Source organism: Pipistrellus hanaki (assembly GCF_964339955.1).
Source record: "Pipistrellus hanaki genome assembly, chromosome: 1".
In the NCBI taxonomy this organism is placed as follows: Eukaryota; Metazoa; Chordata; class Mammalia; order Chiroptera; family Vespertilionidae; genus Pipistrellus; species Pipistrellus hanaki.
In genome coordinates, this window is record NC_140503.1 from 202595990 (window position 1) to 202623797 (window position 27808).

At 38.2% G+C, this 27808-nt stretch overlaps 1 protein-coding gene across 13 annotated transcripts in view; it reads left to right on the forward strand.

Annotated features, from left to right (window-relative positions):
* The window catches only part of LOC311628978 (ligand-dependent nuclear receptor corepressor-like protein), a 111392-nt gene that overhangs the window by 23748 nt on the left and 59836 nt on the right, over nt 1-27808 (forward strand). For 10 of the 13 annotated variants that reach the window (XM_084896655.1, XM_084896654.1, XM_084896649.1 and 7 more), the window contains exons 2-4: nt 10735-10800; nt 25550-25629; nt 26539-26668. In XM_084896655.1, coding sequence (XP_084752781.1) covers nt 10735-10800; nt 25550-25629; nt 26539-26668 — 276 coding nt within the window. Of the gene's footprint in view, nt 1-10734; nt 10801-25549; nt 25630-26538; nt 26669-27261; nt 27631-27808 lie in introns of those variants that run through there. The other 3 variants (XM_084896652.1, XM_084896656.1, XM_084896657.1) reach the window with 3 other exon arrangements.

Genomic DNA, 27808 nt, shown 5'->3' on the forward strand with positions numbered 1-27808 from the left:
AAATGCTGAAAGGTATTCTTTAAGAAGTGGAAAAAGAAGAAAAAAAAGGTAAAGATAAAAATTATGAGCAACAAATATATATCAAGTGAATCTAAAAATTATGAGGAACAGAATAACCTGGTGAATATAGTAGAATTAGGGGCATAGAAAGGGAGTAGGCTGACAATTCTCTGGGGGAAGGGGTTTGGGATGCAAGAAGAGACTGGAAAAAAATCATACACATATGGATGAAGATCGGGGGGGTGGGGGGAGACGGTAAGGACAGAGGGTGGAGTGGGAACCAGGTGGCTGGGAGCTATGGGGGGAAAATAGAGGAACAATTGTAATAATCTGAACAATAAATATTTATTTTTTTTAAAAGAGGCAGTTAAGCCGAAACCGGTTTGGCTCAATGGATAGAGCATCGGCTTGGGGACTGAAGGGTCCCGGGTTCGATTCCGGTCAGGGGCATGTACCTTGGTTGTGGGCACATCCCCAGTAGAGGGTGTGCAAGAGGCAGCTGATCGATGACTCTCTCACATCGATGTTTCTAACTCTCTATCTCTCTCCCTTCCTCTCTGTACAAAATCAATAAAATATATTAAAAAAAAAAAAAAGAGGCAGTTAGACCAAAATTAAAGTGTTTTAGATTTAAAGAAATAGAAAAAGCACTACACCAAGCAAGATACAATTATGAGTTGTTTTTAGAAAAAGGTAGGCTGTAAGTGAAGAAATGCCTATGAATTTCAGAGTGATAATGTGAAGAAAGAGAATCTATATATATAAAAAGCTAATATGCATATTGTCTGCTCAGGAGTTTGCTTGCTATGACATGCACTGACCACTAGGGGATGGCGTGAAAAATGGTGGGCAACCAGCAGTGGCAGCAGGGTGCTGAGGGAGCGAGTAAAGGGGGAGGCAAGGAAACTAGGCCTCGGGACCCTACCCTGCATGAATTTCGTGCACCAGGCTTCTAGTTATTAACAATTTTTAACTTATTTGGGATGTACTCTAAAAGTTATTTTGAGAATGAATGTCTTTGCTTTCAGAGTGACATTTTTCTCTCAAATATTTGAGTGCCTCATTTGTGCCATAGTAAGCAAAATGACATGAAAATGTGGTGGCATTTATTAAGTGAAAATATCAAATAAAAACTTACTTGATTTTTTCCCCCTTATCACTCCTTTTTCCCAGTTTGAGTTGGTGGAGAATTTTTGACTTTTTAATCACCAATGAATCCCAGCTTTAAGAACATCTGGTAGACATAAAAATACTTGTTAAATGAATAATTGATTACTTGGGAAGAGAAATTTTACAAATTGCATATGATTAAATGGAACTTTAGTAAGTGTTTTAAAGGGAATAATGCAAGGTATTATGTAATACTAGAGGCCGGGTACACGAAATTTGTGCACAGTGGGAAGAAGGGTTGGTGGTGTCCCTCAGCCCAGCCTGCACCCTCTCCAATCTGGGACCCCTCGAGGGATGTCCGACTGTCCTCTCTCAATGCAGGACTGCTGGCTCCCAACTATTCGCCTGCCTGCTTCCTAATTGCCTCTAACCGCTTCTGCCTGCCAGCCTGATCACCCCTAACCACTCCCATGCCAGCCTGATTGATGCCTAACTGCTCCCCTGCCAGCCTGAATGCCCCTAACTGCCCTCCCCTGCAGGCTTGATTGCCCCCAACTGCCCTCACTTTCAGGTCTTGTTTCTCTCAACTGCCCTCCCCTGCTGGCCATCTTGTGGCAGCCATCTTGTGTCCACATGGGGCAGCCATTTTATGTGTTGGAGTGATGGTCAATTTGCATATTACTATTAGGATAACATGTAACAATAGGTCTATTCTAATCTAAATTAAATTAGATGAAACTTTAAGGCAGTGATTTCCCCCCACATTTTATTGGTGCATAATTAACAAATAACAGCATATATATTTATAGTGTATAGTGTGATTTGACATATCTATATGTTGTGCAATGATTACCACAGGTTAACAAATCTGTCACCTCACAGTTATGAGAGGAGAAAGAAAGAGGGAGGGAGGGAGGAAGGGAGGGAGTGAGGGAGGGAAGGAAGCTAAAAATCTCCCTTAGCAAATTTCAAGTACGGTACACAACACAGTATTACTAACTATAATTTCCAAATTGTACGTTAGATCACCAGAGCTTGTTCATCCTATAATGCAAGGCTTATATTCTTTTACTAGCATCTCTCCATCTTCTCCAACCCTTATCCCCTGGTAGTCACCATACCACTCTTGGTTTCTATGAGTTTGACTCTCCTCAACCCCCAGATTCCACATATAAGTGAGATCATATGGTATTTGTCTCTGTCTGGCTAATTTCATTTAGCATAGTATCCTCTAGATTCATTTATGTTGTTGTAAATAGCAGAATTTCTCTCTTTTTTGTGTCTGAGTACATTGCCTGAACATACCATTGTCTGTACATACCACATCTTTATCCATTCATCCATCAGTGGATACTTTGGTAATTTCTATGCCTTGGCTATCCTATATAATAAAGATGTAATATGCAAATTGACCCTCATGCCCTGGTACAAGATGGCTGCCCCATGTAGACCAAGATGGCCAGCAGGGGCAGGTAGTTGTGGGCAATCAGGCCAGCAAGTGAGAGCAGTTAGGGGCGACCAGGCCAACAGGGGAGGAAAGTTGGGGGCGACCAGGCCTGCAAGAGAGGGCAGTTGGGGGTGATCAGGCCTGCAGGGGAGTGCAGTTGGGGGTGACCAGACCTGCAGGGGAGGGCAGTTGGGGGCAATTGAGCCAACAGGGGAGCAGTTAGGTGTCAATCAGGCTGGCAGGGGAGTGGTTAGGGAGTGATCATGCAGGTAAGCAGGCGAATGGTTTAGAGCCAGCAGTCCTGGATTGTGAGAGGCATCGGGCCTAAACCAGCAATCAGATATCCCCCAAAGGGTCCCAAATTGGAGAGGGTGCAGGTTGAGCTGAGGGACACACACCCCCCACACACACTACATGAATTTTGTGCACCGGGCCACTGGTTGTAAATAATCCTGAAGTGAACATAGTTATATCTTTTTGAGATGGTTTTGTTCCTTCAAATATATACCCACAAGTGGAATTACTAGATTATATGATAGTTTGTTTAATTTTTTGAGGAACTTCATAATGTTTTCCGTAGTGACTACACCCATTTACATTCTCACAGTGCACAAGGGTTCCTTTTTTCCTCCACATCCTCACCAACACTTATCTCTTCTTTTTTATGACAGCTATCCTAATAAGTCTGATATATCATTGTGTTTTTTATTTGTTTGTGTGTTTAATATAGGACTCTCTTTCACGGCCCGCGTAGAAAGAGATCCAATTCAGGGTTCGGGTTCTGGAGAAGGGCCACACACAAATGAAAAGAGACTTAAAGAAATTCAATTTGGTGATATTGTGGGGCAGGCGGTAGACCAACTCTAGTGGGAGAACTGCTCTGGCCCTGCCATCCCCTTTTATTGAGGCTTTGGGGAAAACATCTTAGGCAACATAAACAGAAATTTACATGTAGCCCTTAGGCAGGAAATAACAGAAACTTACATGGGACAAACAAGGTAGATTCTGCTTCAGCTAACAATATCTCAACTAAAGGTTTGAGCAATTAAGGTTGTTGACCAGCCTTCCTGGCTTCCTGTCAACATCTTTTTTAGTGAAACTGATTTGCTTTCCAGCAGTTTAATATATTTTTATTGATTTCAGAGAGGATGGGAGAGGGGGGGAGAGATAAAAACATCAGAAACATCAGTGTTGAGAGGGAATCATTGATTGGCTGCCTCCTGCAAGTGTCACACTGGGAATCTAGCCCACAATTTGGGCATGTGCCCTGACCAGGAATTGAACCGTGATCTACTGATTCATAGGTCGACACTCAACCACTGAGCCACGCGGGCTGTGCTCATTGTGGTTTTCATTTGATTGCCCTGGACATCTTGTTCAGGACCTGTTGGCCCTTTGTATTTCTTCTCTGGAAGAATGCATATTCAGTTGCTCTGCCATTTTTAAAATCAGATTGTTTGCTTTTTGCTGTTGAGTAGTATGAATTCTTTATATATTTTGGATATTAACCTTTTATCAGGTTCAAGGCTGCAAATATTTTCTTAGGTTGCCTATTTATTTTGTTGCTAGTTTATTTTGCTATGGAGAAACTTTTTTGTTTGATGTTGTCCCACCTGTTTTTACTATGTTGCTTGTGCTTTTGATATATACAAAAAAAGCATCGCCAAGACCAGTGTGAATAATCTTTTTTCCTGTACTTTTTCTAGGAATGTTACAATTTCAGTGGTTCTTATAACCATAATTCTTTTTAAGGCTGAGCTGAGTAGGATTTATCCAGATGTGTTTGGGGGTGGGAATAGGGGTTGGAATGTGTGCAGTAGGCTGACAGAAGAGCTTTGTGTGGATGCCTGAGGTGGGATACGGTGTGGCATTTTTTAGGGTTTGAGTATTGGCAAGAGTGGGGAGTAGGAGGTAGCATGGTATCTGATGACATAGCGAGTTTTCTTCTATATTGCACTACTTAATATTGTAGTTAATGTATGCAATTGTCATTTAAGTAGAAAACCTGATAACTTTGACTTACATAACTAGTCTTTTCCTAGAGTCACAATTAAAGTGCTGCTTCAGTTAGTATTCAAATGATAAATCCATTTCAGTGTGTCTTTACTTCTACAGTGGTGAAGTATTTACTTCTTGCTTGCTCACCTTAATAAAACTATGGTATCATTATTAGTTTATTTAATTGTATTATATCACTAAAAGTTATCCTATTTCTCAAGTAAATTTCTGTCTAGATTTATTTTCTGTTTCTTTTGCTGTATTTCTTCTGCAAGTGTTCTAACCATTGTCTTTATTCTTTTTCCATTTTAGTCTGTTTTCACTGCTGCTTGAGTGATCTTTTCTGAATGCAAAACTAATCCAATCTCTTGACTCCATAAAGGCCTACCATTGCTCTGAGGATAAAAATTAACTGCTTGCCAAAACATGCTAGCCCTTTCAAGATCCATATTGTGCATATATCTTCAGCCTTTTTGCTGCCCTTCACATCACATTCTTTATTTTTGCCATACTTTTTACTTTCTTGACATGGCTGTTCAAATTTAAATTAACAAAACTAAATAAAATGTAAAAATAAGTTTTTCAACTCCAAATAGGGAGGGGCAAACTTAGGTTTGCAGATGTATGTGAAATACACTGTTTATTCTTGTATTATTATTTACTAATTATTGTATTATTTTCCATAGAAACAACCATAAATTTACTTTTGCCCCACCCTGTATTGGAGAGCACAGATTCAGATAAATTCCATCATTACACAAAGTTATATTGTGAAGTGCTGTTCTTGAGTATATTGAGTTCTCTTTTCCCTATGACTTTATACACGATGTTCTCCTTATCTAAATGTGTAATGTAATCTTCCATGTTTTGTCTAGCTGACTCTAATTCTTTCACTAAGATTCAATTTGGATAACATTTCTAGAAAACCTTCCCTGACACTATCTTTTCTTGTCATCCATCCCAAAAGTTGGAACTCTTGCCTTTTGCCTTAATGTCTGTTGTATTTAAATATAAGAATCAGTTTTTAATAACAAGATTATAGAAGATACAAAGTATTGAAATTTGTGTACTAATTTTTAGTTTCGGTCTGTAAAGTTTTTTCTTAAGTACTTAGAGGCCCTGTGCACAAAATTCATGCATGGGGAGTGTGTCCCCCAGCCCAGCCTATACTCTCTCCAATCGGGGATCCCTCAAGGGATGTCCGGCTGCCCTCTCACAATCCAGGACTGCTTCTTCTCAAACCCTTGCCTGATTGCCCTTAACCGCATCCCCTAACCACTCCCCTGCCAGCCTGATTGACACCTAATTGCTCCCCTGCCGGCTTGATTGCCCCTAACTGCCCTCCTCTGATAAACTCCTCTGTAAACCTCATATACACACACACACACAAACACATGAATTTATCACATTTTCCTTACATTTGTCTTTTTATCCTTTGTCTCAAAATCTTTTTTTCCCACAAATATAATTTTTCTGTGTAGGCTGTATCATGATTTTCCTTTCAAATCATTGTTCTATCCAATACAAAAAGCTATTTTTTTAGGATCATGGAAATTTTAGAATTGTGAGCATGTAGTCAGCTAATTACCTTTTTTTTTAAAAATAGCTAAATGGTTTTGTTTTTTTACTTTTTATTTCTTTATTGATTAAGGTATTACATATTTGTCCTTATCTCCCCATTGCCCACCATACCCCACCCCACTCATGCCCTCACCCCCCTGGTGTCTGTGTCTATTGGTTAGGCCCGTGGTCAGCAAATTGCGGCTCGAGAGCCACATGGGGCTCTTTGGCCTCTTGAGTGTGGCTCTTCCACAAAATACCATGGCCTGGGCAAGTCTATTTTGAAGAAGTGGCGTTAGAAGAAGTTTAAGTTTAAAAATTTTGGCTCTCAAAAGAAATTTCAATCGTTGTACTATTTATATTTGGCTCTGTGGACTAATGAGTTTTCCAACCACTGGATTAGGCTTATATGCATACATACAAATCCTTTGGTTAATCTCTCCTCCTCTCCGTCCACCCCTTCCTTCCCTTTGAGGTTTGACGATCTAATCAATGCTTCTCTGTCTCTGAATCTGTTTTTGTTCATCAGTTTATGTTGTTCATTATATTCCACAAATGAGTGAGACCATGTGATATTTATCTTTCTCTGACTAGCTTATTTCACTTAGCATAATGCTCTCCAGTTCTATCCATCCTGTTGCAAATGGTAAGAATTCCTTCTGTTTTTTACTGCAGCATAATATTCCATTGTATAGATGTACCACAATTTTTTAATCTATTCATCTGCTGATGGGTGCTTAGGCTGTTTCCTAATTTTAGCTATGATAAATTGTGCTGCTATGAACATAGGGGTGCATATATCTTTTCTGATCAGTGTTTCTAGTTTCTTGCGGTATATCCCTAGAAGTGGGATCACTGAGTCAAATGGGAGTTCCATTTTTAGTTTTTTGAGGAAACTCGATACTGTTCTCCACCATGGCTGCAACAGTCTACATTCCAACCAGCAGTACACAAGTGTTTCTTTTTCTCTGTATCCTCACCAGCACTTGTCATTTGTTGATTTTTTTGATGATGGCCATCCTCATAGGTATGAGATGGTACGGCATTGTCGTTTTGATTTGCATCTCTTGGATGATCAGTGACTGAGCATATTTTCATATGTCTCTAATTACCTTTTCCTATTACATTTACTGATGACTTTGACACATAATTTTTAGTCTTCCATCTTTACTCTAAACCCTGACCATTCATGATTCACTTTTGCTTATTTGTTTCTTAAGGATAACCCATCAAGTCATCTACTGACTTTCACCTTTCTCTGCTGCAGAAACCATTGGTTAAGCCTTTCTTTAAAAAAAAAGATTTTTTTAAGCAAGGTTTATTAAGATATAATTTACAGTTCCCTGAGTTTTGACACACAAAGAATTGGATAACCAACTCCTCAATATACAATATATAAAACAGTTCCATTATCCCTAAAAGTTGTTTTGTGATTCTTCAGTTATTTTCTTATCTAGGTAACCTGGCACTAGCAACTGTTGGTCTGCTCTGACACTGTAGTTTTGCTTTTCCTAGAGAATAAGTGAAATCATAAAGTATATGCTTTTGCGTAGGGCTTTTTTCATTTAACAACATGCTTTTGAGATATAGTCATGTTGCTGCATGTATCAATAGTTTGTTCCTTTTGCTATGTAGTATTCTATTGTAGCAGTTTGTTTTTTTTATTCAATGGTTGAAGGACATTGGATTGATTCGAGTTTGGGTAAATGTGAATGAAACTCTATGAATACTTGTGTATTTGTGTAAATGTAGTTTTCATTTCTCTTTGGTAAATATTGGTAAATATTTAGGAGTGGGATTGTTTGATCATGTGGTAGTGCCTGTTTAAATTCATAGAGAGTGTCAAACTTTTCTAAAATGATTGTGCCATTTTGCTTTCCACCAGCAATTTATGAGAAATCCAGTTTAGTAAACCTATATAGGGAGAGGCCATATATTTTGTTCAATAGAATGACATCCTAAAATAGCTTGTTTACATGGTTAATTTTTGGAGTCCATTGATCACAACAAAATAGAATTAGATTATCTTAGTAATAGAAAGAGATTTGGGACTTGTTTGGTCTGAGGTTTTAACCTGTAGGAAAGTCTTTTCGATAGTGTTCTTGAAAGCACTCTCTGGTTCCAGTTCACTCACTTTTCTGCCTGAAATGTCCATTCATGGGAACTAGTACTAAATCATTTCACAAAGATTTTATTAAGTGCATATTATCTAAGTTCCATGATAACTACTTTGTCAAATCCAAGACATCATAAATTAGTAGGGCCCAGTGCATGAATTCGTTCACCTTGAAAGGAACTATGGGCCTCGAAGCTGCGGGTAGGCACAGGGTTGGGTCTCAGCCCATCCTCCATGTCCCCGCCCCACTCCTCCTGCTGCAGCCACAGTCACCTGTCTGCCCACAGCCCTGCTCCCACACGCTGATGGTGCCAATCCTGCTCACACCTGCTGAAGGCACAAAGCAATTGGCGCTGGCGCCAGCAGCAGTTGCAAGTGGCAGCTGCTACCCTGATCACCCCTCAGGAGCGGGGGGGAGAGGGGTGGACAAGCCCTCAGGGGCTTTCGGGGCCAGCAGCCACCCCTCGAACACACTGATGGTACCGAGCAATCAGGACCGGCGCCAGCGTGTGAGCGAGGCTAATGCTGGCACTGGGTGTGAGCAGTGGCAGCAGCTGCAAGAGGCAGCTGCCAATCCTAATCTCCCCTCAAAAGCAGGGGGAGGTAGAGAAGCCCAGAGGGGGGATTGGTGCTGGCAGCCACTGATGGCATGGAGTGATTGGGGCCAGTGCTGAGCCCCAGCAGTGGGTAGCTCTAGGGCCAGCAGAAGGTGCAAGTGCCGGGCAGGACCATGGAGGACAGGAGTGAAGAATTTTCAGTAACCACCAGAGCTTTGCCCTAATGACAGTGACCAGTGCCCTGCCTTGGTCTGGCACCCCTGCTCACCTGCTCCACCATCCTGTCACAGCCAACACCAGCCATGTTCCACGCACACCACCTTGTGGTCAGCGCATGTCATCGGGACCACTTGTTTGGTTGTTCGATTGTACTAGTTGTTCCACCATTTGGTCTATTTGCATAATACCCTTTTATAATATAGGATAAGATGCATCATTTCTTCATGTTCTATGTGAAAAAATGTTACTTTTTTTACTATGACACATCATTGACATGAATATGCATCTTGATTATAGAGATGTTAACATGTCTTTTAAAAGCATGATTTATAGAAAATTTCTAGAGTAGTGTTTCTACATTTTTTACAATTTAGGAATATCACTGAGAAAATATCCTTTACCTTTCATTTTTCAGATTTATCATTCTACTTTTAATATTTTCCCTCCCTAAGCATTCTTTAATCCCTTTTGTTAATTTCCCAGTTATTTTGCCATTCTGATTATTTTCCTTTGGATGCTTTGTAGTTTATCATAAAACTGATTAAATTTAATATCTACAGATTTCAAAAAGAAAATTGCAAAATGTTAAAATTAGTATATCCAGAAAGTGGAACACTGTAAGTTCGTGAACGAGGTTTCTAACTTGACAAGGTTTTTAATAATTTTTTAAAACAGTCCATACCTATGAATAAATTATTGTCATGATTTTTACAAGTAGGTTAACAGTTTATACCCAATTTTTTTTAAAAATCCTCACCCGAAGATATGTTTGATTTTAGAAAGAGAGAGGAAAGGGGGAGGGGGAGACAGATGGGGGAACATGGATGTGGAAGAGGAACAACACTTGATTGCCTCCCGTAGGTGCCACCACAGGGATCAAACCCGCAACCTAGTTATGTGTCCCAACCTGGAATTGAACTGCAGCCTTTTTTGGTGCCCTGGACGGTGTTCCAACCAACTGAGCCACCTGGCCGGGCCATCATACTTTGCATAGCAAGAATTTCTCCCCATTGACACTCATTTACTCACTTTGGTAATTGAGGTTAAACATGCTACTTTTTATAAGCTAACATATGTTGTTACAGGTATAAACAGAATTATACATCTTTTCTAGTTATTCTCCTCTCTACAAAATTATTACAAAAGAAATCTGCCCATAATAATTTAACCTGGGAATATTTCTAAATGACAAAAATGTTTATCTGCTTTAGTAGTGAATATTTACATTTGAATATTTCTTTTTTTCCCCCATTTTATTTTATTTTTTTATTATTAAATTATTATCTGTATACATATACCATTGCCCCCCACCCCCATAAATGCCCTCCCTCCGCAGAGTTTTGTGTCCATTAGTTGTACTTATATGCATGTATACAAGTCCTTTGATCTCTTATCTTCCCCAGATCTCCCTACCCTCCCGCTATAATTTGACAGTCTGCTTGTTGCTTTACTGTTTCTATATCTATCTTTTGGTTCATCAGTTTATAATTTCTTTATTATCCATAAATGAGTGAGGTCATGAATATTTCTTTATAATCATGTAATTTCTGACAGTTATTGTATGACTATTATGTTATATATTGCCTAGTTCAAATTAACTCAACTATAGGAGAAATTACAGCTTATAGTGTTAAATTTGCTGATTCCTATAGAGTTTATGGTTTTTGTTATAGTAAAATTAAGCTTCCTTTCATAGTTAATATTCTTTTCTTTCTTTAATAACACAGGTTTTGAGAGTATTTTAGAAGGGCTTTATGGACCACGGCTACGAAGAGACCTCAGTTTATTTGAAGGTAATGTTTTATTTCAAAATTTTAACCTTCTGTCCCATTTAAGAAATGAAAAATGGTTGTTCTGCACTAACTTTATACTAAACATGAATTTGTGTTATTGTTTAATTGGAAAATATTTTAAACGAATACATACAGTGATCCAAATATTCCTATTATTAAATTATGTTATAATCTTTAAAAATTTTAGTACACTGATCAAAATTGAAAATGAAGTTTGTTTTGGCTCAGTGGTAAAATTTGGTTTTTGTCATTTTATACATTACATTCCCTGCCTTATTGTTAAAGAAGACTTAAAGGGATTCAAGTTGCCTGTTGCTTATGATACAGGCAGTCTAAAACTCAGATTGTCACTGAGAAATCCTGCCATATGTGTTCAAAGTTTTCTATTTAGCCTCCTCTATTTATTATAACCCAGCCTTCCAAATGTTGTTGCATAAATGCTGGTGTAAGATTTTGATCTGTAATATAATTGCTGTGGAAGCATAGTTTAGCTGTTTTACTGCTTGCTTGGAAACATAGAGCACAGGGAGAGAGCATTTTTGTAGGCATGTGAGATTGAATAGTACACAGTTCATTTACAAAATGGGTAATGCTAGAATAGATTTTCTACTTTGATTTTGATTGAATTATTTCTGTATCTTGTCACTTTTTAATGCTGACTCTTTTACCTTTTGCCCTTCTTTGGTACCTTCCATTCTACTAAGACCAAAGTCCTATCTAATAGCTTAAAGGCCCTTCTCTCTGTGGATGTAAGTCCTTTGAGTTGAGGTAATTACAGTGATAGTTGGAGTAGTCCGAAGTTTTCTGCTCATTCTTTGTTAATATTGAGGATTATTGAGCTATAAATGATCAAGAACTATATCATTTGGGTATATAAAGTTCTTGATCATTATTCTAAATGGCTGCACAGTATTACAATGTGGATCTATTATAACAGATTTAACTAATTCATTAATTTCATACCCCATTGCTGTATATCTTATTCTATTTATTTTTTAATTCCAATAGATTATGTACTTTATCTCCACATTTGTATTTGTTTTTTTGTTTTTTTTGTAGGGTATTTATAAAATTAGATAAGCTTTGGAATTCAATCTTTTTCTCTTATATAGGCACATAATTTCATTGCCCTTTCTTGTCCTTAATGTTCTTTTTTCCAAATTTCATAGGATAATTCTTTTTTCTTTTTTTAATTAAAAATACTTCTAATTAAAGTTGCTTAAGTATGATTGCACTAATCCCATGTAATAAAAGCCTAATATGCAAATTGTCCTTTCCTGCAGTAGGTCGTTCGATTGCTCACTGTGATGTACACTGACCCCCAGAGAGTGGGACGGAACATGGGGGGCATTGGAAATGCACCACTGGCAGTGGGCACTCAGCTGCCAGTTGCTGGGCCTGCAAGGAGCCTGCCCTGCACCCGCACAGCCTCCTCTGGGTGAGCTGGGCTGGGACTGCAGGGGCTGGTTGGGCTCCCTGTGGGTTCCCACAGGAGCTGGTGTGTGAGGCTGGCCAGGTGATAGCGCGCTGCCCGCCTGGCTTCTGTGTAGCAATGCTGGGCAGCCCCAAGGCTCACACTGCACCCTGGCCCATGGCCTTTGGCCACGCTCACCGCATCTCCACATGGGGACTTGGGCACTGTGACTCAGGCAGAAGGGGGAACACAAAGCCCAGGGACTGCCCAGGGCCTAGAGGTCAGCTGGGACATGCCCTTTCACACCAGACGTTTGCTCTTTGATCACCAGCCAAGCTTAGGAACCACACCCGTGCATGAATTTTGTTATTGTAATAAACCTGTCTCTGTGTAAGGATGAAGACAGCTATGTTTTTAAGGAAAATTAAATCAGTGTTATCAAAATGTAGAGCCTAGATAAACCAAGATGGCAGCCTAGGTAAGCACCTATACTGCTGCCTCGCACAACAATTTCAGAACAACTAAAAGACAGAAAGGACATCATCCAAAACCACAGGAAAGCTGACTGAGTGGAAATTCTACAACTAGAAGAAAAGAGAAAAGCTCATGGATCAGAGGAGCCGCAAAGTGCTAAAAAGATATCCCGGCGTAGACACAGCTGATACTCACATCCAATTGGCCTGGAGGTCAATTCTTCCCAATGATACTAACAACAATCAAGACTTAACTACAACAAGGTTGTATACACAGTCCACAAAGAGGAGCACGAAGAGTGTCTACCACAGGTAACTGGGGAGGCTGACTCACTGGGCCATATAGGCCACCTAGCACACAAAGCCACCCTACCAACTCAGGAAGCAGCGAAAATGCAGAGACAGAGAAACAGATCACAAACGAAAGAAATGGAGGAGAACAAACGACTGGATATAGAGCTCAAAACCATGGTTATAAGGTTTTTCAAGAATTTCTTAGAAAAGGCCAATAAATTCAATGAGACCCTCAAGGATATGAAAAAAGACCAACTAGAAATTAAAAATAGAGGAGAAACCAAGATGGCGGCATAGGTAACTGCCTAAATGCAGCCTCACACAACAATTTCAAAAAATACAACTAAAATATAAAGTGGATATTATCTAGAACTACAGGAAAGTTGACTGACTGGAAATTCTATAACGAGAAGGAAAGAGAAAACCAGAAGGAAAATTAGAGGAGCTGTAAAAGCCTAAGGTACGGAGACATGTTGCGTGTGCAGAGAGGACAGAGCCTGAGCAGAGGGGTGGCTGAGTGCCTGGCTGGCATTCCCTAGCGGGAAGGAGATAAAAGCTCCGGACTGTGCTGAACCCCACTTCCAACTGCACAGAACCCCAGTTGCAGGCTCGTTGGGGGAGAGACTAGACTGTCTGGTAGGGGGCGAAACTCTAGGGCACCTTTCTCTCAGAGGAACACTGAGACTCAGGAACCTCATAGGGCGGGGCTAACTGGAAGCCAAGGCTGTAGGCTCCACCCTAAAACTCCGCCCCATCCAAGCTGAGCAGACTCTCTTGCAGTTTTCCAAGTCTAGGCGAATAAGGCTGTCTCCTGGCATAGATACAGCTGATCCTTCCTCCCTACCATCTCAGGGAAGCAGTGAAAATGCCGAGACAAGGAAACAGATCACAAACGAAAGAAATGGAGGACAAAAAGCGACTCTATATAGAGTTCAAAACCACGCTTATAAGGTTTTAAAAGAATCTCCTAGAAAAGGCCGATAAAATAAACAAGACCTATGGAGATATGAAAAAGGATCAACTAGAAATAATAAAGGATCAACTAGAAATAATAAGGGATCAACAAGAAATAAAGAATACATTCTCTGAAATAAAAAGTATTATACAGAGTCCTAAAAACAGAATGGAAGATTGCAAGAATCAAGTCAAAGACTTGGAACACAAAGAGCCAGAGGACACTCCCCCACAGAAGCAAGAAGACAAGAGAATCCAGAAAGTTGAAGATTGTATAAGAAACCTCTGGGACAATTTCAAGCATACCAACATCAGAATTATGGGGGTGCTAGAAGAAGAGAGACAGCAAGACACTGAAAACCTATTTGAAGAAATAATGACTTTCACCCCCACCTGGTAAAAGAAATAGTCTTAAAAGTCCAGGAAGTGCACAGAACCCCAAACAAAAGGAATCCAAAGAGGACCACACCAAGGCACATCATAATTAAAATTCCAAGAGCAAAAGACAAAAAGAGAATATTAAAAGCAGCAAGAGAAAAGCAGGTAGTTACCTATATAGGAGCACCAATACAATTATCAGATGATTTCTCAACAGAAACCATGCAGGCCAGACGGGAATGGCAAGAAATATTCAAGGTAATGAATAACAAGAACCTGCAGCCAAAAATACTCTACCCAGCAAAGCTATCACTCAGAATCGAAGGCCAGATAAAGAGCTTCACAAATAAAAAAAAAAATTAAAGGAGTTCATCACCGCCAAACGAGAATTATATGAATTGCTGAAGGGGGTTCTTTAGGAAGAGGAAGAAAATAAAGATAAAAATCATGAACAACAAATATGTAACTATCAACAAGTGAATCTAAAAACCAAGGGAATTAAAAAACCTGATGAACAATATTAACTGGTGAATATAATAGAATCAGAGGTATGGAAGGGGAGTGGACTGACAATTCTCGGGGAAAAGAAGAGTGGGGGGTGTGGGAAGAGACTGAACATAAACTGTGCACCTATGGATGAGGAACAATGGGGGGTGGGGAAAGGGCAGAGGGTAGGGTGGGAACCTGGTGGAGAGGAAAAAAAATGAGGCTCTTTTGTAATAATATGCATAATAAAGATTTATTTAAAAAGAAAAAAAATTAAACATACACTGACTGAAATAAAAAATATTATACAGAGACCCAATAGCAGTCTAGAGCACATGTGTCAAACACAAGGCCTGCGGGCCAAATCCAGCCTGCCAGGCCTTGCAATGTGGCCCGCACCGCGCTGTCATCACTCCGCTGTCAGTTTATGACATTGTCAGTTTATGACTGTTCAGTAAACCATTCGGCCTGCGATTTAGGCTGGATTTTAGATTTTGGCCCCTTCTCTGATTGAGTTCGACACCCCTAGTCTAGAGGATCGCAAGAATCTAGTCAAAGATTTGAAATACAAAGAGGCAAAACACACTTTTCCAGAGAAGCAAGAATAGAAGAGAATCCAGAAAGTTGAAGATTGTATAAGAAACCTCTGGGACAATTTCAAGCATACCAACATCAGAATTATGGGGGTGCTAGAAGAAGAGAGACAGCAAGATACTGAAAACCTATTTGAAGAAATAATGACTTTCACCCCCACCTGGTAAAAGAAATAGTCTTAAAAGTCCAGGAAGTGCACAGAACCCCAAACAAAAGGAATCCAAAGAGGAACACACCAAGACACATCATAATTAAAATTCCAAAAGCAAAAGACAAAAAGAGAATATTAAAAGCAGCAAGAGAAAAACAGTTAATTACCTACAAAGGAGCACCCATAGGATTGTCAGCTGGTTTCTCAACAGAAACTATGCAGGCCAGACGGGAGTGGCAAGAAATATTCAAAGTGATGAATAGCAAGAACCTACTACCAAGATTACTCTACTCAGCAAAGTTTTTCAGAATTGAAGGTCGGATAAAGAGCTTCACAAGTAAGAAAAAGCTAAAGGAGTTCATCACCACCAAACCAGTATTATATGAAATGCTGAAAGATATTCTTTAAGATGAGGAAGAAGAAAAAAAAAGTAAAGATAAAAATTATGATCAACAAATACATATATATTAACAAGTGACTCTAAAAATCAAGTGAATTAAAAATCTGAGGAACAGAATAACCTGGTGAATATAATAGAATTAGGGACAAAGAAAGGGAAGGGAGTGGATTGATAATTATCAGGGGGAAAGAGGTGTAGGGGGTGCAGGAAGAGACTGGACTACAATTGTTCACCTATGGATTAAGACAAGAGGGAGGAGGTAAGGGCAGAGGCTAGGATGGGAATCGGGTGGAAGGGAGCTATGGGGGGGAGGGGAGGAGAAACAATTGTAATAATCTGAGCAATAAAGATTTATTAAATTGAAAAATCAACAACAATAAAGCATAGAGCCTTTTGAAAAGCCATGTAGATGCTATTATAGTTCCAACTTCTTACCCTCTCTTAAATAAGTGTGTGTTCCTTGTTATCATTGTTAAAAAATAGTTTCCTATTAGATGCTAGGACTACAAGTATAGGTATTTCTCACTATCCATATCTGTATCAAATAGATTAGTGTATGTTTTTAAACTATTGGACATCTGAACCATTTTACTTCCAAACTCAGGAACCAAGTAAACTGGATAGCAAAGGATTCTTCTATATTACTGTAAATTTTTTATAAAGTTAAATGTGTATCATTTAAATTTTATAGTACATTTAAGTTACATAAACCACATCACAAACCTGCTTCATTTTCTATGCAAAAAAAAATAAATATAAATTTATACTGCTATCTTAAAAATCAACTTTGGCAAACAGTGTGTTTTTAATACTTTTTGTATCATATTGAGAGATCTATAATTTAATTTGATTCAGATCTACCTTCAGATTAAATGGTTTTGAAAAAAGCTTTTGAGTACTGCTAATTTTTATTTTGTTGGAAACAAAATAGCTTTCTCTGTTCTTTGTCTTGTCATGACTCTTTGTCCTTTTGAGGAAAACATAGCTTTTTTTTTTTTGGAGTAAAGTCTCCAAAGAAAATTTGAATGTCATAAACTTCCCTATTTTATATACTCCTAGAACTAAAAGTTCTCTGTATTCTGCCTTTATTTTCTCCTCCATCTCCTCAAAACTCACTATTCCTGCTGTCACTGGAATTTGAGTCAATTCTTTTTCTCATTTTATTGATGGGCCAGCTTATTTCATCCATGGGATCATCTCATTTAATTGCCTGACTATGGATATTTTACAAGAATATTAAGACTGCGGTTTGGCTCAGCGGTAGAGCGTCGGTCTGTGGACTGAAAGGTCCAGGGTTCGATTCCGGTCAAGGGCATGTACATTGGTTGTGGGCACATCCCCGGTGGGGGGGGGGTGCAGGAGGCAGCTGGTCGATGTTTCTCTCTCATTGATGTTTCTATGATAGCTCTCTCTCTCTCTCCCTTCCTCTCTGTAAAAAAATCAATAAAATATATTTTAAAAAAACAAAAAAGAATATTAAGACTGCAGTAGGCCTATGTAAACTGGCTGTTAAGATCCTTACTGTGTTTTTGTTGTTGTTATTGCTGTTTTTTGTTGTTATTGTTTTGCTTTTTTGTTTTTGTTTGGTGGTTGTTGTTTTTTGTGTGTGTGAGTGTGCGTGTGTGTGTGTGTGAGTGTGTGTGTGTCTCCACATTTCAAAGGGTGATTATATCAGCTGTCTGTAAGCTATAGCATGTGCACCAAATCAAGCTCTTTGACTGTTTTGGGGAGATCTCTGAGTTGAGAATGGGTTTTACATTTTTCAAATAGTTGAAGAAAATCTAAAGATTAATATTTCACAAGGTGAAAATTATAAAATGTTCAAATTTAATTATCCAGTTAACATTTATCTGTGAACTGCTTTTATACTACAACAGTAGGGTTGAATGGTTGTGACTGCATGGCCTGCAAAACCTAAGATATTTTCTATCTCGTGATTTATAGAAAAGGTTTGCTTACTCCTGACATATAACACTGACTGAAATTTAATCTTTTTGGCTTAATTTTTTTCCAAGTGTTAACACTATGATGATGGAGGCATCAAAACTAACTTTTAATTTATTGTATGGACTATTTGAAATGCTTAATTTGTGTTAAGAACTGTGATAAGCAATGAGGAAAGAAGAATAAACAAGATCTCTTCCTACAAGGAACTCATGGCCTAATATTGTCAAAATTTGGTAGTTTTCGAATATGAATTGAGAACCTAATACTATTTTAAACTTATTTATATAAATTATATTATTAGCTCCTATCAATGTGTACAAAACATGTCTCCAAATATATTCAGCATGGTGTTTGTAATGTCAAGATTAGAGAAGCAAGCTTAATTAGCTAATAATAGGATGTTGATTAAATAAGTTAAATGCATCTCTTTGATGGACTATATTTATCTTTTAAAAATGATATGAAAGTATATTTGAGCCGAAACTGGTTTGGCTCAGTGGTGGAGCGTCGGTCTGCGGACTGAAAGGTCCCAGGTTCAATTCCGGTCAAGGGCATGTACATTGGTTGTAGGCACATCCCCGGCAGGGGGTGTGCAAGAGGCAGCTGTTCGATGTTTCTCTCTTATCGATGTTTCTAGCTCTCTGTCTTTCTCCCTTCCTCTCTGTAAAAAATCAATAAAATATATACTTTTATAAAAGTATATTTGAGATGGAAAGTATTTGTGATAAATAAGCATGTGCATAATATGATTCTCATTTTTAAATAAAATAGTATTTTTGAGAGCAGTTTTAAATTTACTGAAAAATCTAGTAGAAAATATGAAGAGTTCCCATATACTCCCTCTTCCCCTTGTCTTAGGTACCCACCCACATATTAACATTTTCATTAGTGGTACATTTGTTACAATTGATGAACTAATATTGATGCATTAACTAAAGCCTCCATATTTTTTACTAGGTTACTCTATGTGTATGTACATTTGTGTGGGTTTTGCCAAATATACAATGTCATGTATTCACCATTAAGAGTATCATACACAATAGTTTGCCCTAAAAATCATCTGTATTCACCTTTTCAGTCCTCTCCCTTGTTCCTATACTATGTCAAACACTGATCTTTTCACTGTCTCTATAGTTTTTTCTTTTCCAAAATGTCATATATTTGGAATCATACAGTGTTTATCCTTTTTATACTTCTTTCACTGAGAAATATGCATTTAAGTTTCCTTGCTGTATTTTCATGGCTTCATAGCTCTTTTTTTTTATTTTATTTTATTTTATTACTAAACTAGAAGCCTGGTGCATGAAAATTCATGCACTAGAGGGGGCATCCTTCAGCCTGGCCTGCCCCTCTCACAGTCCAGGAGCTCTCAGGGGTGGGAGGTGACCTGGCAATCAGGGGAAGGCAACACCCCCATCACACCTCTGCTGCTGCCACTGCTGGCAGCGCAAGCCTCGGTTGGACCTGGTTACCTGTGCCTCGGGCCAGCCCTGGGTGGCTGGGCAGCTGTAATTGGTGGCTTGCCTGCACCTCAGGCTGGCCCTGGGCAGCTGGGCAGCCGCCATCTGAGGCTTGCCTGCACCTCTGCTGGCTGTAGGAGGCTGGGGGGCTGAGGGGACTCTGAGACTCTGGAGACAGGCACTCCGGTAGGGCTGAGGGACTGGGCTCCACCATCTTGTGGCTGTGGGCACCGCCATCTTTGATGGCATGGCAGTCAATTAGCATATTTCCTACTTATTGGCAGTGGGCACTGCCATCTTTGTGAGGGCATGATGGTCAATTAGTATATTCCCTCTTTATTAGATAGGATAATACTGCCTTATACAGATGTGCCACAGTTTGCTTAATTCATTTATCCTTTTGAAAGACATCTAGGTCACTTTCAGGTTTTGGCAATTATGAATAAAGCAGCTATAAACATTTGTCTGCGGTTTCTGTATGGACATGTTTTCACCTCATTTGAGTAAATACTGAGGAGCACCATGGCATTGGGAAGACTATGGTTAGCTTTGGAAGAAACTGCCAGCCTATCTTTGAAAGTGGCCATAGTATTTTGTATTCCCACCATTTCTTTTAGTTCTACATCCTCATTAGCATTTTATGTTGTCAGTGTATTGGACTTTAACCATACTGTTAGGTGTGTAGTGGTTTCTTGTCTTAATTTGCAATTCTCTAATGGAATATGAGGTTGAGTGCCTTTTCATTTGCTTAATTTGTTCTCTGCATATCTTCTTGGTTGAGGTATCTATTCGGACAGGTTTTGCTATTTGGGTAATGATGGATCAGAATAAGTGAAGAAATATTTCCTTTTTCTGGAGCAGATGGTAGAGAAGCCATCGGGGCTGGTGCTTTCTATTTGGGGAGGGTATTAATTATTGATTTTAAATATTTAATAGAAATGGCCTGTTGAGCTTCTTTATTTTTTCTTGTGTGCAATTTGGTAGATTGTGTTTCTTAAGTAATTCATCCATTTATCTAAAGTTATAAAATTTCAGGGCAACTAATGTTGTTCACTATATTCTTTTAATATGCATAGGACCAATAGTGATGGTCCATTATTTATTTTCCATTGTTTTCTCTCTTTTTTTTTTCTTGGTTATTCTGGCTAGAGATTTATCCCCAATTATATTGATCTTCTCAAATAATCAGCTGATTCTAATTTTTAAAAAGGCATAGAAAATTGGAAGGGCATATTGTAAGCATTAATCATTATCTCTGGCTGATGGGATTAAGAATAGTTTTTCTTAGAACTTTCAATATATGTAGTTCCATAATAGAAAATGATTTTATTTTGTCTTACTATTTTTCACAGGCTAAATTATTTAAATTCTTTTTTTTAAATATTTTTATTAATGATAGTATTACAGATATCTCCTATTTTCCCCCTTTACAGTCCCCTTCTCCCAACTCCTTGGAAAATTATTTTAAAATTGCCCACTCTTCAGTATCTTACCTCAAAATCAGCATAGTGATAATCACTTTTTCATGACCTTCATGAAAAATCTGGTTCAGTATTATTCTTTCACTTTTCATTGTGTTTTGTCTTTGGAAACTCCAGATTTATTTCTTATAGTTAAAGGCTACTGAATAGAATAAAACATTCAAAATAAGTGTTATTATTTAAAATAAAGTAAAAGTAATATCTAAATAAGGCTGATTAGGTGTTTTGCATATTTTTATTTAATTTTTACAACAGTCTTAAGCTGCACTTATTATTATCATTTTACAGAGAGGGAAACTGAAACTCAGACAAAGTAATTTGCCCAAAGCAACATTTGGAATGTGGAAAATCCATGGTTCAGTACCAAGGTTTTCTAATTTCCAGGTCTGTTACCTTTCCAAGATAGATTAGGTTACGGTAAGTCAGTGGTCGGCAAACTCATTGATCAACCAGAGCCAAATATCAACAGTACAATGCTTGAAATTTCTTTTGAGAGCCAAATTTTTAAACTTAACCAAAATAGACTCACCCAGGCTATGGTATTTTATGAAGAGCCACACTCAAGGGGCCAAAGAGGTGCATGTGGCTTAAGGAGCACAGTTTGCTGACCACGGGGTTAAATGATTGGAGGGAAGCTGACTATAAGAGTACTAAGTGTATTTGAGATAGAAAATGATGATGTTCTGTTTTTATTTAGTTCTTATTTAATTTTTATGACATAAAAAGACAACCTATACAGAGGGAGAAATTGGCCTGTTTTCAAAATCTGTTTATACACACACATACACACACACACACACACACACACACACACACACTAATAAAAGAGAAACATGCAAATTGACCACACCTTCTCTATACACACCCACCAGCCAATCAGGGCAAATATGCAAATTAACCCAACCAAGATGGCGGTTAATTTGCATATCCAGGCCAGCATGAAGACTGAAGACAGCATAGAAAGAAGCCAAGAGCTGCAGAAGGGAGCAAGTGGGGCTGCGGAGAAGGAAGGGAAGCAAACAGGGCGGGCTACAGAAAAGAAAGGGAGGCAGGTGGGGGCTGGGCAGAAGGGAGAGAAGCCAGTGGGGCTGCAGAGAAGGGAGAGAGAAGCAGGTGGGGCAGTGGAGACCCAAGCAGGAAGCCGTATTGCAGGAATCTTCCAGCAAAGGGGCATCTAATACATATATAAAATACTACCATCATTTATTTGGACTCAAAATCAAATGTTGGAGAAAGAATAATTTTTAAATATTTGTAAAGTCATAGATTTTTTGAACCCAGCAAAATTTACTGGCATTTATGTAATCATTAATTATTCATTGCTATTTATTTAACTATGTAGATATTTGTTTTAATTAACATTTCCATGAAGAACTTCTGAAGTAAATGAGGATAATCTCAGCATGCCCAATTTTATTTTACAACTGGTAGTGGTTTTAATTAATCCAAAGTTATCCTTTGAATCAACATATTTATCACTTAAAACCTCATGAAACCTTACAATGATTTTTCAGACATACTCTTCCCTAACCTACCACCTATTTTTTCAAAAGTCACAATGCTAATTGCTTTCATATTCCCTATTAATGCAGTTATAATAAAAAAGCAACTTATATTTCATTGACTATCAAAATTATCTTCTGCTTAGCACATGAGTCAAGTTTTTGCTATAATAAAGTTGCATAACAAGCAGCTCCAAAATCTCATGCTTATGCATGATCACATTCACTGAACTCCAGGCTGTGGCTGGTGGTCACATCACCTCAGGACTAAAGGTCACAGACTAAAGGAGTAATGATTATATGAAGCAAGTTCTTCACACATTGGATGGTGGAAGCTCAGGAGAACTGGGAGAACTCTCCATGCATTTTTATTCCTCTGTTTGGAATGGTATACTGTCACTTCTCCATATACATCCCATTGGTCAGAGAGCTCTGGCCCCCTAGTAAGAGACCTCATGATCCTGCATTCAAAAGTGTGAATGAATGTGTGATTCTGTTCCAGTGAAAAGAGTGAAAGTTTGAAAAAAATTATAAATATACTAGAGGCCTGGTGCATGAAATATATTGGGGGGGGTCCCTCAGCCCAGCCTGCACCCTCTCCAATCTGGGACCCCTCGAGTGATGTCCAACTGCCCATTTAGGCCCTATCCCTCTCACAATCCAGGACTGCTGGCTCCCAACTGCTCGTCTGCCTGCCCTCCTGATTGCTCCTAACTGCTACTGCCTGCCAGCCTGAGCATCCCCTAACCACTCCCATGCAAGCCTGATTGATGTATAACTGCTCCTCTGCCAGCCTGTTAGCCCCCAACTTCCCTCCCTCCCCTGCCAGCCTGGTCACCCCTAACTGCCCTCCCCTGCAGGGTTGATCACCCCCAACTGATTTCCCTTGCAGGCCTGGTCCCTCTCAACTGCCTTCCCTTGCAGGCCTCATCCCTCCCAACTGCCCTCCCCTTCTGGCCATCTTGTGGTGGCCATCTTGTGTCCACATGGGGCAGCCATCTTGTGTGTTGGAGTGATGGTCAATCTGCATATTACTCTTTTATTAGATAGGATAGAGGCCTGGTGCATGGGTGGGAGCCAGCTGGTTTGCCCTGAAGGGTGTCCTGAAGGATCAGGGTGGGGGTTTCCTTGAGGCGTGGGGCGGCCTGGGCGAGGAGCCTGTGGTGGTTTGCAGGCTAGCCACGCCCCCTGGTGACTCAAGCAGAGGTCCTGGTATCTGGAATGTATTTACCTTCTACAATTGAAACTTTGTACTCTGGAGTGGAGCCAATCCTCCTGTTCGCTCTGGGGTGGCAGCCATTTCTGTTGGAATTTATGTATCTTCTACAGTTGAAACTTTGTAGCCTTAAGCAGAGGCCTGGGTCGGCCAGGGCTGTAGCACCTGGGGCAACCCTAGCCTCCTGCTCTTCCAGCTCAGTGGCTGTCGCCATTTCTGTTGGAATTTATTTACTTTCTATAATTGAAACTTTGTACCTTTGAGTGGAGGCCTCAGCCAGCCAGGGTGTTCAGAAAGCTTGGCTTCCTCCATTGGTAGCAAAACCCAAGCCTCTCTCCTGCTCTCTGGTTGGGGTTTATTTGCATACTTGCTCTGATTGGCTAGTGGGTGTGTGGCTGGTGGGTGTAGTGGAGTGATAGTTAATTTGCATATTACTCTATTATTAGGAGGGTATAGCTACACTTCTGGATTTTTAATTGTATAGATTGCATTAACTTTTTGATTTGTCAGATTGTTTACAAAAGAATGTTTAATATCTTAAGCAAATGTTAAATTAAAATTATCTGCCTTCTGCATACTAACCTTATTAAATATAAGTGTGATAGTACAGGAGTTAAAATAGACTTGGTAATTCTATCTTGTTCATAGCTTTTATATGATGTTTGTAGTTTATAAAGTATTTCTTTTTTTTTTTTCATTTGGTCTACAAATAAGTGATGGTGGGATCCTTATTTTATAGGTGTGGAAGTTTAAAAAAAAAAAAAAAAAACCACAAAAAACTTTATGGCTAGACTAGTTAGAGCTAGTAAGTTCAAATCCTAGATTTTCATAGACTTCACATACAATTTTCTTTCTTTTATTCTTTACTGGATCTTATGTTCCTATTTGCTTCCTTTTCCAAGTCCAGATAAATATCAGGTATATTTCTGGACCACTGCCAAAAAATCAAAGGAATCTATCACTATACTTTATATTCCAAAAATTATATTATCTTCTATGTATTATCTTCAAATGTATGTTTGCATTGATGCAAGAGTATCCTAAGGGCTGATTCTAACTAAATTTTACTCATAATCACTTCAAAAACAGATAAGGGTATTTTCTGGGTAGTTTACCAGAAACATATTCAACTTCATTATATACAATATTTCAAAAGTATGAGAGTAAATTATTATGGTACAACTGCCTCACATTGATTATAGTTTGAAGCTCTACATATGAATTTATTTGGGAAAAGAAATTGGCGGGAGTGGGGGTAGTTCTGTTACCGGGGTAAGTTTCAAAAATCACTATCTATACCAAGTATAGTTGGGATGACAATGTTATATCTTCAGAAAATCTTTCATTACACAATGTTTGTTTTCCACAAATACTCTATATTCCAGTAGTTGAATTATACGAAACATTTTTCTGAAAAAAAGTCATGTTGTATGTTGAATAATATAAGTTGTTTACCTGGTTTTTCTCTAACTCTTGCAACAAAGCTTTTAAACAATGTAATAAAATCTGGTCTGACTTTTTAGCTGTAGATTTCTACTTTTTTCTTAGACAGCATTCCATGTTCTCAAATCTGTGGACTTTTCTGGTGTTTTACTTCATTTCTCGGTTTTATGTTGTCTTTCATAATATGCAAAATTTATTCCTTTCCCCCCATATCTCTCTGTTCTGATTTATATCATAGTGAAAATAGTTAATATGCAATGATAAATTGAGTCTTTCAGAAGACTAGATGAACCCTATTGTTAGAAAATTAATTTATAACCATCTCATTGTTCTTGCTACTTTGTCCCATAATAGTGTAAAAATACTCTCCTTACAGCCTTCTGTTTCTTTCTTTCTTTCTAGATGTCACCATTTAATTTTGGTGTTTTCCCCTTACTGTTAGTAGTTAGTTGTTGTTTTTTGTTGTTTTTATATGAGCCATTGCTCTGGAGAGTGGTATTTTTATTTGTTTTAATAAAGTTAGTGTATTTAATGAATATTTTTCCCTCTTTTAAAGACTGTGAACCAGAAGAACTGACTGACTGGTCTATGGATGAAAAATGTTCATTTTGTAACCTACAAAGAGAAGCAGTCAGTGTAAGTTTTAGTGCTATGAAATTATTTCTAAACTCTTTGCACAATTGTAACACAATTTTTAAATTTAATTTGTTGTGAAAGTTTGTGACTTATAGTAGAATATAAATACTTGATTTTGGTACTGAGAAGAACAGTAAAGTCTCATGTTAGGAGTCTAACATTCACCTTATCTAGTAGGTGAAAATCCCAAACCACTCATCTTTTTTGCTTATATCACATTTCTTTCTCATAGCTCCCTGACTTGTGAAATCAGTTCAGATCTGTTTTGTATTTACATAGACAAGGCCGATGATCTTGGAGGCCTGGTTTGGTCTAAGACCATCCTACAGGCTGATTTCTTAGGAATCAGTAGTTGGAGGATAATGTGGTACTACCAAAAAAGTTTTAACTTTTTTCTTTCTCTTAAGTCTTTTGCATATGATAATTTTCTTCTGTGTAAATTATTAAATATTGGTGTCTACCGTAAACAGGGCAGAAACTAGACAAGCAGCATCTTCTTGTATGCGGGATCCTAATTCTTTATGTTCTGTTGTGAGAGGTCTGAGAGGAAATGAGAACTCTAGAACCTGTACCTATTTTGGTTAGATTAGTAGGTAAACATAACTGCTTTGTTAAAAATTCTCATTGCTAGCATGTTATTTAAATTATTCAGCAATATATCTTATCTGCTCTTCTCTTTTTCGATTATACGTTTGTTAAGAAATAAGGCTAATTTGGCCCTCTGTCAGAGCTAAATTTTTTTCCTGACTCTTGTTTCAAATTTAATATTCTCTATATAATTCGATATATTTAAAAGATACAACAAATGAGCATCTAGAGAGTTAATTTTTTTGCCATTTTTAATGGAATCCCACAGTTAGAAAGTGATTTTTTAATGTTGGTGTTTCTTTTTTATATATATAATTTTAGGATTGTGTACCATCTCTTGATTCTTCACAGTCAACACCAACAGAGGAGCTATCATCTCAGGGCCAGTCCAACACTGAAAAGATTGAATGCCAAGCAGAAAATTACCTAAATGCACTCTTTCGAAAGAAAGGTAATGTTGGTATACATTTTTTATGCTTCTGGTCTTGCTTATTTTGTTGCTGTTCTCAAGACTTCAAATGTTCTTCCATGTTTAATAAGTGATATTGTAAAACTATCCTTAGAATAAGTTAATAGCATTTACTGGCTATTTCTTTGGTAGCATGAGTATGCTTACTTGACATTAAAATGTCATTGTTCTTTTTAATTCCTGTTTCTGGACTATATAAACCAAATGAGGCTTGTTTCATTTATTACTTTACTTGATATATATTATCGACAGAAGTAGCTTTTACATCTTTGTTATCTGGAGAAAATATAGAACTATAGAACCTTCCATTTTTTGTTCTTGGCCATTTCTACAGTAGTAGAGTGTCTTAATTTTTACCACATAGTAATTCATGGTGTAGAGGAATACGGGATGGGAGGGGGATCTTTCTAACTTCCAACTTCCAGAGATTGAGAGCATTACCTTTTTCTTATCTAGGTATTGACCCTGTTTTACTTTTACTCCTGTTTGAAATTACGTAATATCAAATATTTTCTGTTAAATTGTTAACTTTCAAGTTTTAATCAATAATATTGAAAACAGTCCTCACCTTTAAGAAAGCAGGCTTTTGTTTAATCTGAAGTGTAATGAGGAGCAACAATCAAACAATCAACCAATCCCAACTGCTGACATCAAGAACATCCTGGTCAAATGGAAAACAGTTCAGGAGTTTACCAATACCCACTATCCGGATTCAGCTGAAGCAAACAGGATCAACGATCTTTACTCCGATACTCTTGTCCGTTATTTCCGGCAGATGTTGGAGAAAAGAGAAAAACAAACGACTTTGGACAGGTTTTTCATGAAACCATCGGCCAAAAAGCAGAAAATGGACGAAGATGTGCAAGATTCGGTAGACTCTACTTAGTCTGTCTTAAAATTAAAAAAATGTGTGTTTTTTTTTTTAAAAATTATGTTTTTAGATGTATCTAAATAAAAATAATAACAAAAAATTTATCTTTTTTTATGTCATCTTAGCATATTTTATGCTACAGAACGAATTATTTTTTTTAACATGTATTGTTATGGGAAAACGCGTTTCACATAACGAACTTTTCGCATAACAAACTTGCTCCTGGAACGAATTAAGTTCGTTGTGTGAGG